The sequence below is a fragment of the Aspergillus uvarum genome (genome assembly GCF_003184745.1).
Source record: "Aspergillus uvarum CBS 121591 unplaced genomic scaffold BO82scaffold_60, whole genome shotgun sequence".
In the NCBI taxonomy this organism is placed as follows: domain Eukaryota; kingdom Fungi; phylum Ascomycota; class Eurotiomycetes; order Eurotiales; family Aspergillaceae; genus Aspergillus; species Aspergillus uvarum.
In genome coordinates this window covers 160,295-177,368 of record NW_020291357.1, presented here as the reverse complement: position 1 = coordinate 177,368, position 17,074 = coordinate 160,295, and the positions used below count along the sequence as shown (strand labels likewise).

At 50.9% G+C, this 17,074-nt stretch overlaps 3 protein-coding genes across 3 annotated transcripts; 1 reads left to right on the top strand and 2 right to left on the bottom strand.

Moving 5' to 3' along the window:
* Positions 1-125: 125 nt before the first annotated feature.
* On the bottom strand, positions 126-630 carry BO82DRAFT_167879 (uncharacterized protein). Its single transcript, XM_025630317.1, has one exon. The coding sequence runs from the start codon at positions 444-446 to the stop codon at positions 186-188; it is 261 nt and encodes an 86-aa protein (XP_025488291.1). The 5' UTR covers positions 447-630; the 3' UTR covers positions 126-185.
* On the bottom strand, positions 631-5,249 carry BO82DRAFT_167878 (putative protein kinase). Its single transcript, XM_025630316.1, has 4 exons — positions 5,025-5,249; positions 4,282-4,892; positions 893-4,137; positions 631-827 (listed from the first exon to the last, which is right to left on the bottom strand). The coding sequence occupies exons 1-4, from the start codon at positions 5,099-5,101 to the stop codon at positions 816-818; spliced, it is 3,945 nt and encodes a 1,314-aa protein (XP_025488290.1). The 5' UTR covers positions 5,102-5,249; the 3' UTR covers positions 631-815.
* Positions 5,250-6,475: 1,226 nt separating this feature from the next.
* On the top strand, positions 6,476-16,702 carry BO82DRAFT_318260 (uncharacterized protein). The gene is made up of 8 exons (XM_025632641.1): positions 6,476-6,747; positions 6,808-6,942; positions 6,999-8,291; positions 8,955-9,044; positions 11,931-12,024; positions 12,092-12,397; positions 12,454-12,967; positions 13,017-16,702. The coding sequence occupies exons 1-8, from the start codon at positions 6,587-6,589 to the stop codon at positions 16,586-16,588; spliced, it is 6,165 nt and encodes a 2,054-aa protein (XP_025488289.1). The 5' UTR covers positions 6,476-6,586; the 3' UTR covers positions 16,589-16,702.
* Positions 16,703-17,074: the final 372 nt, after the last annotated feature.

The following is a 17,074-nucleotide window of genomic DNA, read 5'->3' as shown; positions in this document are numbered from 1 at the left end:
TTGCCCTCGAAAATGCACAATGTGCATGACAACCAGACCCAAGCAGCAGTATATACAAACTGTACGTACTTGTAGACGAAGATCACGTGCTCGAAGTAGTATACAGAAGCACCAGTCACAAGGTGGTCATATAATAGTAATGTACTAGTAGTAGCAACTGTCTAAGTCCTACCGTCTCACTCCAGTCACACCTTCCGAACACTGCAGGAGGTGAACAGCCAGACAAAACCACGGGTGTACAATTCCGGGTATCGATCCTCGAGATTGTCTTCGAGATAAAGATAAATAGATATACAGGTTGGGGGAAGGGGGGGGGGGCGTTTAGCTGTCCAATCAAAGTCTTCATCCCACCCAAGAAAACACCCCAGGGTCATCACAGACAATAAGAAAAAGAGTGACATATGAAAAGTGTAAGGGAAACAAAAAGAAGATGCTGACATATGCATGCAAAGATTTTGACAACAGAACACTAAGAGGGGCCCTCAAGGTCATGACGAATACCACACAAACGAGAAACAAACATGCTTGAAAGAGGACTTTGCAACAAATCTGAAAGGTCATGGTGGAAAAGCATGCACATGCTCGATTAAGGGTATAAGGTAAAAAAACTCTTGGTCCGTTCGCTTCCTCTTCTCTTGGGCGGGCCTCGGACAAAGTTTCAAAATCTCAATCATGACGAACGGGGACACGCAGAACCTCTTATGTGTCGAAGCCCGTTTTATGCAACCTTGGTAATCAAACAATTATTATTACAGATATGCAAAGAAGTGAGGCAGAAAGGGGAAGAAAAAAAAATCTAGATGAAATTGCCTGCTTCACTTGGTCCTCTATGAACTGAGTTAGTCGACATCCTGCGAGATGTTCGGTGTTTCACAGTGGAAGATTCACTTACCAGGCTGGTCACAGCCGCCGCTGTTGCGAGATCAGGCTTACCACTGATACTTCTAGCCGCAACACGGGGCAAAGCGGATCCAGGAGTGCCTGTACTAATGCTCGTATTTCGCTTGGCGGGCGTCGACGGCGGGAGCCCGCTCACAGTCGAGTGACGCTTCCCAGCGGGCTTGACCGGGGAGGTGCCCGAGGCGTCTCGAGTGCGGGCGAGAGTGCCGCCTTTCAAGCCGGCCACAGGTGGCTCTGGAAGAGGACGTCCCAAGGACGGGTTGGACGAGATTACCCGTTTCGCTGGCGAGTTGTTCGTCAAAGTATATTGCCTCGGACGCGAAGCCAGCTTGATACCAGTGATAAACTCGTGACGAAGTGCATCTTGGGGACTCAGTCGACGGGCAGGATCCCACCGGAGGCAGCGGGAGATGAAGTCAAGGAAGGCTTCATCGTCACACTTCAGAACCTGCCGGAGCTCCTTGGAGCTGGGACGACGCCTTCGGCCCTTTGAAGAAACCGTAAGCCTCGGTTTGCCCAGCGAGTCGAAGAACAACTTCTTGCGAGTACTCTTCTCGATCAAATGCTTCTCCGGAGGTCCGAACACTTCCATAATGCAGGCAAGCTGTTCCTGCTCATTTTCGCCCGGGAAGATAGGGTAGCCAGTAAACAGCTCGGCAAGAATGCACCCTACACTCCACATGTCAATGGGCATACCGTATGACATGCCAAGGATGACTTCGGGAGAACGGTAGAATCGACTCTGGATATATGTATACACTTTCTCATTCTCGAAGCAACTGGAGCCGAAATCAATGACCCGAATATCAGAGCTCAATGGGTGACACAGCAAGATGTTCTCCGGCTTCAGATCACAATGAATGACCTTCTTCGCCTGCAACAGCACCAACGTGTTCAGCATTTGTTTAGTGAACCGGCGGATGAGCTTAAGAGAGAAGCCCTTGAAGTCGTGAGCCTTGATGAATTCGTACAAATTCATTCCCAACAACTCGGTGGAGATGCAAAGATGGCCACGGAAGTAAAAGCTTTGAGTAAAGTTGACCACGTTATGCCGACGCTGAGGATCCCACTCTTTTAGTTTCTGAAGAAGGTTGACTTCGATCAAGGCCTGCTGGTGGAATCGCTTCTTGTTGCGGATTATCTTGACTGCAACAAGACCTCCCGTTTTGTGGTCAATGCATCGCACTACCTGACCAAAGCTTCCTTTACCGAGAACATCGATCACTTCATAGCGGTATGCCAGATGATCCCCAATGACGATATTGTAGTCACCGCGATCGTCGTCGTAGCCAAAATTGGCTTGGACGGAGAGATCACCAACGTGTTTCTTGGCATTCTGAGTGCCGCAGAAAAAGATATCTTTAAAGTCGATGATCTCTCCTCGCTCGAAAATATTTAGGTTTGCAATCCTTAAAGCCTGCGCTGGGCTTACACGCTCCTTGGGACTAGCTTTGCGACGTAGATCATCCAGATTCTTGGCGGCCGTCTCAAAGTCTTTGCGTTTACTGCCAAGTTTGCGCATCTCTTCGTCAGCAACACGAACATCGGGGTCAACATTGGGATCGCTGGTAGGTGGGGGAGCTGGAGTAGAAGCCACGCTGGCTTTAGCCGAACTGATAATCCTGTGAACCGGCGAAAAGATTGAGCTTGCAGTCCGATGCTGAGGAACGGGAGGGTCACTGTCATTGGAGTCATTGGAAGGGCTCGGTTCCAAGGCAAGACTCTGATCACTGCTGAAGCTAGGCTTCCTCAGTGTCTGGCCAGAGGCTTTCGAGACAGATGCTTGCCGTCGGGACTTGAGATAGCTTGGTTTAAGCGTGGGGCTGGAAGTCTTGATACTGGTGAGGTTGTTCCAGGTCGACGAAGTTGGAATCTTCGGGAGTGGCATTGGGTCATGTTTGACGAGATCGCTGCTGGCTTCAATCCCTGTCTGAGTCTTAGAGCTGCTTCGCTTCCGGGTCATTGTGATCTTGTTACGAAGGGATGAGCTCGATATACTGTTGTTCTCCGGGTCGGAGGGCGTTGAGAGCTGGCTGATCGTCTCAGCGTTCGATGAGAAAGCAGAAGACTGTGTTTGGGGTCGAGGACCAGCCATTTTGTACGACTGAATTGCTTTGGGCGAATAGTCGTCACTGACTTTCTGCTTCAAGCCTGTATGTTCGCTGTTGCTTTTCGGTAGGCTATATGCAACATAAGGCGACACTGTCCTTGCATTAGTCGGCGTGTTGTCAAACCCTGCAAGAGCACTGGATCCGCTGACGGTTCGCAACGCTGAGGCGGTTGATGAAGTACTCAGCGCGAAGTGTGACGTGCTGCTTCTCGCTTGTGTAACTGCCAAAAGATCATCATCCTCAACCGTCGAGAAAAAGTTGGCCTTGGAGGCAGTCAGGGGAGTACTCGGTGTCTTGGATGCGATCTGAGCGGATGGTGTGTGTACTGTCAGATCATCGTCACGATCTCGCAATGCCTCGATCTTGGTTGTCATGGGTGTGCCAAGGGGAAGCAGATTCAAAGGTGGTAGTTTGAGAGGTTGAAGGTTCCTTTTCCCAAGAAGCGCGGAGGTTCTAGGCTTGGATTCAGGAGTCTTCATCGCGCGTCCTTCTCTTGTTTTGGGGGCGTCCTCCTCCGTCGAAATTGTAGCGGTCAGGTTGTTATCCGGTTCTGACTCGAATTTAGGTTTGGAACCTGTTTCCATGTTTAAGCTTGGCTTGCGCGGAGTGACATAATTCGGCGGCTCAAAATCACCCTTAGGGGATTCATAGGCTTTGGGAATCGCAGGGACAGGTGGGACCTCCTCATCAGGCGGGTTCGGTTCGGAGCGGGTCTTAGGAGTAGGTAATCGGGATGTTGACGAACTGTGTGATAGGCGGTTTTGCAGTGAGCCAGCTGAATTTCTTACGGAGTTGTAGGTTGTGGTTGATGAGAGCGACAGGCCGGAACTGTACGACTTGCGATTCGGATCAGGGGTGGTTCGGTTTGAGGACGGAGTGACACTCTTTCGAGGTATATGCGATGGCGATTGCGCGGTCGAGCGAGGTCGGACAGGCATGGGCTCTGTTAGGATCGGAGGTGTAAAGGGCGTAGGGTGCGTCGAAGGAGCTGTTGACATACGTTTAGCCCGACGCGCATCGGTAGGGCTTATGGTACGGGCTCCAAGACCATGTACATGTGGGGGCATGACCGAGACTCTTTTGCAGGACGAGGCTGGAGTATTGGGAGCGGCTGCCGCATTTTTAACTGGTGTTCGAACTGCATTAGTCGATGATGACCGAGAATATTCTGCTGGGCCAGACGCTGTCAAGTATTTATCGTCGGGCTCTCGCAACGGTGGCTGAAGCGACTTTGCCTTGATATTCCGCGCGTTGCTGGAAAGCTTCGTACCTTCGGTTCGACTTAGATCGAATTGCTGCGTGCGGGGACGGAGATAGCTGGTCTGCTCTGTACGAGTGGTATCCGCGCTCGCTTTCCTCGCAGACAGGCTCTGCCGCCTCCCGGTTACGGTTGATGGTAATGAGGCCGGACCTATGGACTTCCTCGGGGCACGCGAAGCTGTACCATTCGGGCCCGCTTGTTGAGCAAGGCTTTGGCGACGATTACGACCTGTCGTAGTAGAAGTCGCTGATGGACGAGATGACACCGATTCGCTGGACGAATTAACCACGCTTTTCCGCCGGATAGAATTGCTCCTGGAGCGTGTACCCTCCCCATTGGTACTGCCATTCGTCCAATTTGGCTCATACCCTGAACCAGTAGTTCCAGGAACGGGGAAGTACTTCAACTGCGATTCGCCGACGATACTATTCTGCATGTCGTCGAAGTTGACCGAGGGAAGGAACTCGGTACTTTGGGAGGGCATCTGATTGTAGTCTGCCTTCGCTAAATTTCCGATACTGGTAGACCGTAGGCTAATGCGGGAATTGTTGCTCTGCGTCGAGTCATTTGTGGAATCGATCGAGGAGTTTCCGGAGTGGAAGAACGAGCCGGGTGTATTGCTACATGTTATTCAAATTAGTATCAACATGCGTGATTGGAGATCATAAAGCTGGAGGCAAATGGTTTCACAATTGAAGTCGAAATAGCGGGAAGGTGGGGGAGAGGCAACTGAGAGCTTGAGGCGATAATACCTTGTTCGTGAAGGATCCTGTGGTCGTGGGCCTTGCGGCGCTTTCTGATCGCGAATAGACAACCTCCTCCGGTTCATTACACTTGTTCGGGTTGTGGCAATGGATTTGGACGAGTGGGACGAGGTTTCGGAAAGGAAAGAGGTCGAAGAGTGCTTTTGCAACCGTCTGCGCGTGGGTCCTTCTGTTCAAGCGAGTGACAATGGGTTAGCCGTGGTCAACAAAGAACCACCTGCAAGCGACAATGACGATTGCAATCTTGATCAAGTATCTTTACCTTCTGGACATGAGCCATCATTTCTAGACGGGCTCGACGACCTCGATTGAACTTTGCGCAAGTGCCCCTTTCCTGGAGTGTCTTGAGAAGATGGATTTTCCGGCATCATCCTCGAACTGCGACCGGGAGAGCTCCGGACGACAGGTAGGTAGATCAACCGGAGGCGAGAGGTTGGGGAAGCGAATTAGCGGGGGGGATGCAAGGGCAAGCCCAATCGCAATGGCATTCAGGAGTAGAAGGCGAATGTTATTATTTTTTTTTTCGGTGTCCAAACCAAGCAGAACCCTGATCAACACCGTCGCGCGACCCATCAACGGTTGCTACCGGTCCATTGCGGGGGTCAAGAACAGCGGTGTCTGCTGCGGGCTGGGCGACGAAGGGAACTGGTACGTAGTCGATTAGACCGAGTCAAAACCACAGATGAAACCTCTGTCTGCGAAAGCGGTTCTGGGGGGCCCCTTTTCGGGCAAGCAAAAATCCCAGAGGAAAGACGAGCGTTGTGCTGCAGAGAAGAAACTCTGCCTGGGGCAGCAGTAGGTTGTTCGCTGCCAGACTTGGCGTCGAAGAAAGTTACGTACGGGCTTGTGTATACCTAAGCAACCACTCCGAATGAGAAAGCGCAAACACGGAGTGTGCCCGACACGGGAGAAAATAGGAAGGTGGTTAAGAAGAAGAGAAAAGAATGGGTGATGTGATAGAAGAAAAGAAAAAGAGTACAGGTCAACAACGAAAATCCCCTATACTTCTATGCCTGAGACAGTAAGTGGGGGGGGGAATGAATGTGTGTTAGGAGAAAAAGAGACTGAGAGAGGATGGATTGATATGGAAAAATAAAGAGGTGGTAAACAATTTCGAGCCCGAGACCCATTCAGACCTCTTTAGTTGTGCCCCCCTGCTCCTTTTTGCCTGCTTCCATGGCTGCAAACAACCCAAACATCCACCTTAGTTACCGTTTTGGCGGGATCGCCCCGATGCCCAGTGGTAATCACTCCGTCCTCTACTACTCTACGTAATGATCGTATTGCGCAATACCCGTCCGTGACTGACTGACCCTGTTCATACAATCCATACTGAGTACAATCCATACAATACAAGCTCCCGCCCGATAAGCTCGGAGTGACCCCAAAATCTGGGCATTCAGCCATGTGTGTTGCATGTGCTTCTGCTGCTGCTGCAACTTCTTGTGACCTCACCCTTCCCTTCTCCACATCCCTCCATTGGAGATGCTCTTCCTACTTGACTTGACTTGACTTGATCACAGCAAAAGCGTCCTTTTTGATGAATCGTCATGGATGACACTATCGCAGAACCCATCGTCAATCGCGATGAGCCTATACCTGTCATATTCTCCGACAAGCAGAAAAATGATACCAAGCATCCGCGAGCTGGGGGGCACAAGCGATCAGTCTCGGGGGCTGGGCGGTCTCTGCAGGACAGGCTATTTTCCAAGTATGTCCTTTGATCTGTTCGCAACACTCTCAGCTTTCCCACTTACTCATCTGTTCATAGAATTCTGGAGCAGGTAGTGCCTACAGAAGATGCCGATAAGGAATCATTGTCAGACAAGTCTCTCGCCGCAGACCCCAAGCGGCCAGCCTTCAGCCTACCTCTCATGGCAAACAACTTTCGCAGGTTCAATGCAAGGTACAATACTAAATCTCCCAGCCTTAATTTACTAAACATGCTAAGGGTAAATGCAGAATTGGAATTATCTTTACGTTTCAAATCCAGGTTGAGCGTCTGTTCAGCTGGAAGAAAACCTCCCACACGCTTTCGTTTCTCTTCATCTATTCGTTTATCTGCCTGAACCCACACCTCTTCGTATTACTTCCTATCTCTATCCTTCTTTTCTTCATCATGGTGCCTGCATTTCTGGCGCGGCACCCTCCCCCTCCGTCAACATCTACCTCAAGTATTATGCCCTATTACTCGTACGACGGCCCGGCTCTGGCACCTGCGAAAACTATCAAGCCAGCCTCAGAGACCTCGAAGGACTTCTTCATGAACATGCGGGATCTGCAGAATTGCATGGCGGACTTCTCCGATGCCCACGACGCCATGGTTTCCGCCTTTGCACCTGTGACCAATTTCTCCGACGAGAAGCTTTCGTCAGCGGTGTTCTTACTGTGTCTGCTCGTTGTCGCTCTTTTGTTCTTGACTGCCCACCTTGTTCCTTGGCGCTTGGTCTTTCTGGCGGGCGGTAATCTAGCTGTATTTTCCCTGCATCCTCGTTTTAACCATTTTGTCCAGGCTGTCACAGCGGACCTCTCTTCGCAGCCTTCAGGAACCGAGTCCATGGCCGAGAAACAACTCAGGAGTGCGGCCAACGCTGCTGGAGTTCCACTACCTGCCTCCTCCTCCTCCTCTAGTGCCATGTCCATGATAGGCTCCTTGGCCAATATCTCCCTGGATTCTGACACCGAAGAACGCGAGGTCGAAGTCTTTGAGATTCAGTATCGCTCTTTGGCACCATATGCCGATTCTCAATGGGACCATTTCCTGTTCAGCCCGATGCCATATGACCCACTCTCGCCACTTCGCATCGCAGGCGACCGTCCCAAGGGGTGCCGGTTCTTCGAAGACGTCCAACCCCCGAGCGGTTGGGCATGGAAGGGCAAAAAGTGGGAGCTGGATCTAGACTGTCGCGAGTGGGTGGTCGAGCGCATGATCACGGGGGTCGGTTTCGAGGTACCGGGAAGTGCTGAAGACCAAGCAGAGGGTGGAGAGATTGGGGGTTGGGTCTGGGATCTGCCTCCTGCTCTCGTCACAGATGACAATGGCGTGGCATCTGGGCTTGGGAGTGATTCGGTTCGCGATTCCGCCAGTAATAGAAAGGCGTCTGCGAAGAAGAAGAAGGGCAAGGAACGCTCGCAAGACTATGAAGAAAGAGGTAATACCGGAGGAATGGGCGAGTGGAGAAGGCGGCGGTGGGTTCGCGTGGTACACAGAACCAGTATGCCGGCTGGTCAGCAGCAGACTACAGGTGACGAGACGTACTAATGACGAGGCTTGACATGAAGTTCTCGGTTCCGATGAAGATGAAATGGTTAATTTCCTTTCAAAATTCAGATCAGCATTAATGCAAATTCACGATGACACTAATACCACGTGACTATATTCAATCTTTCACTTTCAGTACATGAATGCTCTTGGGCCTCGCCTCACTTACAGGAAACAAGAAATCAAGCAACGTATCTCATATGCTTGGCTGATTCGTACAGTGCGAGGTCCTGGCCATCCGGTGACTTGTGAGCAGCCCTCAGCCAAGGCAGGCGCGAGTAAGGCTATTTGTCTGAGTGAGGCTGATGACACCTGCGAAAGAGGTGAAATGGTGGTTGATTCTGCTACGTGAGGCTATATGTGCGGAACTAGGTAGGCGGTGGGCGGCAGTCGGGGTGAGCCCTTGAGGAGCGTCGTCAGAGGCTCTTCCTACGAGCGAGGACTTATCCGAGGATTCATGCGAGCGAGGCGGTTCATGCGAGCAAGGCTGTATGCGAGTGAGGAATTGCGGTCGTGGCAGTCCTTTTCGCCGTGGTGGCCAAGGCGAGTAAGGCCGTTGATGCATGTGAGGTGGTTTATGTGAGTAAGAACTTGAGTAAGGAATAGTTGTACAAGCGAGGCTGTTTATATAAGTGGAGGCTGTTTATGCAAATGAGAAATCGCGCGAGGATATCTACAAGCAAGGCTATCTTTGTGAACAGCCTGCGGTTGACTGCAACTTATTCTTATCTCACAAGTACATGTAAGTAGACTTAGAAAAAAGAGTTATATATATCATTGTGGGATATACACATATAAAATATTTTGCAAGAGGAATAAAACAGAAAGGTCTTTCTTATAGTCTATAAATACTAAAGAACACTGTAAAATAATAGAGAAATAAGATGCTGGAGAGGTGACACGGTCGCCCGAATAACCCGTTCGCCCGTCGATTATGTTAATTATGTTAAGGGGAAATTTAAGATGATCTTAGCGCAGATAACCCACCCGGTCTCCGCAGCTTCTATGTCCGTACTGCCCACCAAGGTGAGAAATCAAGCTTCTTACTGATTGAGAAAGCTATTATCGACCTAGCCCCAAGGACAAGGAGTCCAACTATCTTCCAATCCAATTGGTGCGAGACGAATGAAACTCGCAGTCCGGAAGTGAGGGCTAACCTCTCGGAATTAAGTCAGGATATACTTCGCGTTATCCCCGAGTATATCGATCCTATATAGAAACCAGCATCGGAAGGCCGATAAAATGAACAACTGCTCCTCCCAGCTTCTCAAGCAATAAACACCGACCAGAAAGCCACTCAGCATCATCTCTCTCACCAGCTCACCTACTCAACAACTAAGAAGAAAAAACCCTAAAATGACCAACCCAGTCCACCTACTCGTCATCTTTGGCGCCACTGGCCAACAAGGCCGCTCCGTCATCTCCCACGTCCTTCGCGACCCTGACCTCTCCACTCAATACACCATCCGCGCCATCACCCGTGACCCCTCCCAGCCCGCCGCTCAAGCCCTCCTTGGCCAGTATCCCCAAAGTCTCGAGCTCGTCAGGGGGGACCTCGACTCCTCCCCTTCCGTCCTCCAATCCCTTCTGGAACCCACCACCAGCGGATATAAAAAAGTCACGATCTTTGCCATGACGCAGACCGTCTTCAGCGAGCCGGACTTTGCAGCTCGTGAAACCCGTCAAGCCCAAGCCCTCGCGTCCGCCGCCGTCGCCAGCGGGGCCGACTACCTGATCTGGAGCTCGGCAACGCATGCCCGTGTCGTCTCGCAGGGAGAATACCCTGTGCCGACGTTTGATGTACGTGCCGAAGTGGAGGCATTCATCCGGGGTTTGCCGATTAGGAGTGCGTTTGTGGTGCCGGCGTCATTTATGCAGAATCTCGAGGGGCCTCGGGGAATGATGGCGCCACGAGGTGATGATGATAATAATGAATACACCATGATAAATGTTATCAAGCCTGATACCAAGATTCCCTGGATTGATATCGTGGCGGATTTGGGGAAGTTCGTGGGGCTTATCCTGAAGAATCCAGAAACGTACGAAGGACAAAGCTTAGCGGCTGCCTCGTGCGTGTATTCCTTCCAGGAGGTGGCAGAGATGGTGGGGGTTGCGTCAGGGAAGAAGGTGCGTTATCAGACTGTAGGGGAGGAGATGTTCCGGAGGTGCCTGCCGCCGGTTGCTGCAGTGGCGGACTGTGTGGTGAATATGTTTCGGTTCTTTGAGGCGTTTGGGTATTTTGGAGTTGTCGGGGAAGAGGAAGAGGTGTTGGTGCAGAGGGCGAGGGAGATGGTGCCCGACGGGTTGGTAGGGATGGAGAAGTTTGTAAAGGGGATTCGATTGTGATTGGTAGTGCTTTTTAATAGGGATCTTATACAGTACTATATTGTGATGGTGTTGTTTAGTCTCTGAATATCTAAGAGGAAGTGATAAGCAATGCGCAGCTTCTGATTATGCGTTTCAGCAAATTACACCTTCTCTCGGTTGTTTGCTTGGTGGGTTGATCACTTATCGATAATCAGAAGCTGTACTGTTTCAGATTATAATGCAATAAATGTTTTAAGACTGGAACAGAACTAATCATATTAATGAGCAAGCGCGTAAATCTGTCCCGGACTCCTGGCAGAATGATTGAACAAAGTCAATCGCAGCATATGGCGATTCTATTAACCTATCCGACGAGACCAGTCAGCTCCGCAGTCTTCTTTACTCTAATCAGAGGTACTCTACATCGTCACACCGCCAGATCGACTGCGGCTACCTAGATATAATAGTGATTGGAATTTAAACACCAGAACTCTGTATCCAGTCTTTTTTAGTCTATAATCTTCTAATCATGATATACGGCACATTCGGAAGCAGCAGCGCTGGGGAGATCCTAGCAGAAGTCTAGTATACTATCCATACAGACTAAAATAACTGTAATACAAAATTTGTCCTAGTAGAAGACCTTAGCTATTACCTACCAGCGTAAAACTACTGCAAGGTACAAACCTCGAACAACATTGGGACTGGATGGTTCTTGCTTATCTCACCCTGGATTATGACCGAATAATCAGTTCCTTTACTATTCTTAATAACAGAGAGATATTAAATATAGTTAGAATATTAGATATTTAAGAACTGTATTTAGTATCTAACACAAATTATTTTTTATTAGAAGTACGGAGTTATATCTTTCCTTAATATCTAATTAGGTACTAGATTTCAGTTTTTAGTTATATATAATATATTAATTATAATCACTAGCTTTTTAATATATAGTACTGTAACTTGACTGGTTACAATATTTTATAGTAGAACTTATGAATACTAATATTATGATCTGGTCTATATATGGATTAGCTTGGTTTTACTAGAGGGTTTCAGAAACCACAGAAGAGAGTAAATGGTGACAGCAGTTTCCGGAACTGCAGAACCATTTCCATATCAATTCATAGTCTCTTCACGACAAAGAAATAATATTTAAGCATCGGAGCGAGAGACGTACCTCCATGGATCCTGGATCGACTAGTGCTAGTCTGTTTTCGGGTATTATGCCTGAGGCATCAACAGTAGGCGGTGCGGAGTCGGCCGCCTTAGCCTAGGGTGGGTGAGATGAGAGATGGCTAAACTACTTCCTTCAACCTTAGTGTCTTGTGTTACCCAAACTCAGTCACTAGGTGGTCAATTCTGATGCTGATAGACATGAATGATGGAGATGCTAGTTCCTGCCATTGGCTCTGGGTAAGCTTCGCTGATATCTCATCGAATCCTTGTATCGAATATCCGTTATTGACATATTCCGCCACAGGACTCTCCCCACGCGCGACCGTCGCTCTGTGCTTTGGAGTACCTCTTCCTTGCACCGGCGATAGTTATTTTGGTCATTGCACTGAGCCATTTGCTCTCACATGGAGTTCTGCTGAGATGTCCCAAATGGATGCATCCATTCATTCAGGAGCAGCCAGCATCGATAGAGCTGCCCGTAGACCGGCCACAGCAACGGGTCGGCTGGGTTGTAGCCCTGTTCGCCATCTCAATGATTGGATTCCTCGCTGAATTGACCAGCGTCATCCTCAGCGGGTCTTTGATCAGCATCGTATTACCTGTATCCTGGGTACGTGGGAAAAGCAATGGTTCGCGATGAAATCCCGCCCGCTGACAAGGAACCAGGCTGTGGCTGCTGCCATGGTTGCAGTGCTGCGCCCGAGATCGTGCCCTACATCCCTGCTTGCCTTTTTTCTGAGTGCATTGGTAGTGGAGTCCGCACATCTCATCAATGATGATATGTATCATGTCTCTAGACTCTTCACCCGCCATGTGGCTGCTGTTGCCGCCTTGGCCGGCTGTACGGTCATCCTTGCAATGCCCTTTCGCAGTCACAGTCTCCCGCAGGACGACATCAGCGCCGTTGGCCAACAGCCATCCAGCGACTCCCGCAGCCCAGAGGACAACTTGCGACTTTGGCAGTTCCTGAGCGTGTCTTGGATGGCTCCGCTGATATTTGTAGGCAGGAACAAACAATTGCAGGAGGAAGATGTGTGGTTTCTGGGATACGAGTTTCAGCATCGGAGACTGCACGAAAAGTTCCGTCAACTGAAAGGATCCGTGCTAGGAAGGTTACTTCAAGCGAATGGAATTGATGTGCTAATAATAACGACGATTTCTACTGTGCAGATGCTTTGTGGTTGGTAATCTGTCGCTGAGGGGCTGCGCGTCGCTGACTAAATATGCAGATTTCTCTACCCCTGTCTTGCTGCAGCAATTATTACAGGCGATGAAGGATCGAAGCACGTCCAATAGGCCGGCTTTGACCTATGCATTGCTGAGTCTGGTGCTTCGCCTGGTGCTAGCACAGGCTCAGGTCCTCAATCTGTGGTACGGGAGACGTGCCTATGAGCGGAGTAGAGGCGAGATGATCATGATGGTCTATGAGAAGGCACTTTCGAGAAAGAACGTATTCGATCAGGAAATAAGTGAGAAGGAAGATGGAGCTGAGCCTTCTGAAGAAACGGATGACGAGACAGAATCGAATTGCCGATCAAAGAGGTGGTGGTGGCCCTTCTCGCGCTCCAAAAGGGCTACGCACAAGGAGAAGATCAAGAAGACAGCTTCCATGGGCAAGATCTTCAATCTACTGCGCGGGGACGTTTACGAAGTAGCCCAGAGATTCTGGGAAATCGACTCCTTGATTGACAAACCGCTGGGGCTTATCATTGCGACTATTCTCATCTGGAAGCTCCTCGGGCCGTCATGCTTTTTGGGAGTTATAGCCATTTTGGTTGCGCAGACGCTTAACGCATTTATCACTCGTACTCTTCTTCGCTGGGAACGTGTACGTCGCCTTGCAACAGATGCTCGACTCCAAATATCTTCCCAATTTGTTGAGGCTCTGCGGCATTTGCGTTGGTATGGCTGGCAGAGCCATTGGCTTCGTCAGGTAATGGACGCGAGGCAGTCTGAGTTGAATCTACGAATTGTCACTAGTCTTTGGAACGTGCTTATTCGCTTCATCAACACCCTTGCTAGTGGGCTGTTCCCCGTGGTCGCATTATACGCTTACACTTTTCTGGCTGGAAACCCGCTGCGCATAGACATCATCTTTCCTGCTCTTCAACTGTTCACAATGCTGGAAACCCGACTGAGAGATATTCCGAGTCTCATCACTGTGCTCATAAACGCCTCAATTGCTATGGAGAGAATCGAAGATTTCATGGCAGAGCCTGATAAAGAGAGAACGCCAATTACTGCTGACCGCCCCTCTCTCATCAAACTGGAATCATGTACATTTGCTTGGCCTGGGAAATTATCACCTGTACTTTCCAATGTCAACCTGGACGTGCCCCAAGGTCTGACCGTTATTCACGGCAAGGTGGGATCTGGCAAGACAGCTTTGCTTCAAGCCCTGCTGGGCGAGCTGGATAGATTGGAAGGGAACTCCCATCTCCCAAACGAGATGGTCGGGTTCTGTGCCCAGACGCCATGGCTTCAGAGCATGAGTATCAGGGATAACATTCTATTCTCTTCGCCATTTGATGAACAGCGTTACAAGCTGGTGCTGGGTGCTTGTGCACTCATACCGGATCTCTCCAACTTCAAGCATGGGGACCTGTCTTTCGTGGGTGAGAATGGTATCGGTCTCTCCGGGGGCCAGAAGGCACGGGTGGCTCTGGCACGGGCGATGTATAGTTCAGCCAGGATACTGCTACTTGACGATCCTCTTTCAGCCTTAGACCACAACACAGCGGAGGCAGTTGTTAACAAATGCTTCCTGGGTCCGCTAATGCGCAACCGGACTGTGGTTCTTGTCACCCACCGAACCCACCTAGTCGGTGAAATTGCCGACCAGATTGTTCACATCGAGAATGGGAAGGCTACGGTAGAAATTAACCAGAATGTGTTGTCTCATGGCAGCGATGACCGGCAAAGTGCTCTGTCGCAAAGAACAGACACTGCAAACGAGGGTGAAGTTTCTCTCGAGGGTGCCTCTGCTGCAATTCCCACGAAGTTCATAGAAGAAGAACATAGAGCAGAATGGGGAGTGCAGGCGCGGGTGTACTGGAAGTACATCCAAGCTGGCAAATACCGCTGGTGGCTCGCCCTCTTTGCGGTGTTGACAATCTATCGCTTGTCTTCCGTTGGCCAGTCATGGTTTCTCAAGGAGTGGGGAGAGGCATACAAGCAGATACTCTTGTTCTTCGGACAATCGAACCTCAATCGTGTGTATTCCAGTCCGGAACTAACTACCGCCTCGACGATGGCAAACGATATCCACTGGGCGCCGCGGGACCCATTTAATGGCTTCCCCACGCCAGAGGAGAATGTGAAACCCTGGCTAGTAGCGTTTTTGATCATTACCAGCTTTCAGTCCCTGATGCTTCTGCTCGCACAGCTTCTGATGCTGGTGATCGTTTATTGCGCCGGCCGAACACTGTTCGAGGAGGTGATGGTACGGGTGAGCAACGCTACGTTCCGATTCTTCGATGTGACACCGGTGGGCCGACTGATGAATCGACTAACTTCCGACATTGGAGTGGTCGACGGAAACATCAGCGAACAATTCCAAATGATCGCATTCCAAGCCATCACCTGGGTGTCCTCGATCGCCGTGATCGCAACTGTGACCCCGACATTTCTCGGGTTCTCGCTTCTGCTCACCGCGGCCTTTGTCCTCATCTTCCGACGTTTCCTCCCCACCTCGCAGAGCCTGCGACGCCTGGAGATGGTCTCACTAAGCCCACTTATCTCCAACTTCGGCGAACTTCTGCATGGCCTGACCACTGTGCGCGCCTTCCACGCCGAAAGCCGCTTCCAGGACCGCGTCATCGCTGTCGTCGACAAATTCCAGGGCATGGACCACTTCTACTGGTCACTGCAGAGCTGGCTCATGTACCGGTTCGAGAGCCTTTCCGCGGCTTCGACCTTCTGCCTTACTGTCCTCGCGCTGTACACCAGCGTCAGCCCGGGGCTGGCAGCCTTCGTCCTGATCGCGGCCAACAACTTCGTCACCTCCACCCACGCCCTCTGCAAGCAATACGGCCAGCTCCAAATGGACTTTGTATCGGTCGAGCGAATCGACGAACTGCTGCACGTGGAGCAGGAACCACCCGGCACGATTGACCCTCCGGCCTCATGGCCCAAATTCGGCCAGGACATCGTCTTCGAGGACGTGACAATCCGCTACGCGCCGCACCTCGACCCCTCCCTCCGCAACATCTCCCTGCGCATCCCTGGTGGCTCCACGACGGCCATCATCGGGCGCACCGGCAGCGGCAAGTCCACACTGGCTGTCGCGATGCTCAGCGTCGTGCGGCCCGAATCCGGCCGCATCCTCGTCGATGGCCTGGACATCGCGCAGGTCACGACCCAGGCGCTGCGGACCCGCGTCACGTTTGTCGCGCAGGACCCCGTCCTGTTCCCTGGGAGTATTCGGCTGAACCTCGACCCGACGGGGGAGTACTCCGACGCCGAATGCGGCGAGGTGCTCAAGCGCGTCTGCAGCCGCCACAGCTGGAGTCTCGAGACGCCCGTGGAAGCCGGAGGCCGTAATCTGAGCCAGGGCGAGCGGCAGCTGATCGGGCTCACGCGAGCGGTGCTGCGGCGCAGTCCCATCGTTATTCTGGATGAAGCAACGGCGTCGATCGACCATGAGAGCTCGTTGGAGATCCAGCAGATCCTGCGCGAGGAGATGAGGGAGTCGACGGTGGTGACCATCGCGCATCGGCTGGAGGCGATCAAGGATGCGGAGTATTATATTGTGTTGGATAAGGGAGGGGTGTCGGAGCAGGGGTACGTTCGGGATATGTGAGATAGGGATTTTCATGAGGGGTTTCGCCTTTTCTGCTACGAAGCATTTGCCATAGCCAGGCATATAGAGAGGAAGAAGAGTTTGAACTAGCTATCTGAGCTTAGAGTAAGCTAAAGTACTGAATAGACTTCGATTAATTACCAGAATGTAAGGATGTCTTAACTCACAACTATCTGTTGGGGATATAACTAAGAAACTTGCTGAGGGGGAGAGCACCTCGTGGTCTCAGTTGGTTGCGGAGATACCTCGGGTGATGCTTCGAAGGAGGTGCTTGAAAACATGGCACTCTGCAAAGTCTTGAAAGTCAGAAACCGGTCTTGATAACACTTCCTATCGTCTCAAGCAGCGGGAGTCATCTACAGGCAAGGAAGCCTGCGCTTGTACAGAATTCCATAAAGTATTCATCCGCATCAGCAGCCCGCAAGGATCAAAGTAGAGTCGATTTACTAAAGGGTATTCAAGCGTGCAGCACTATGTACCGCGAGC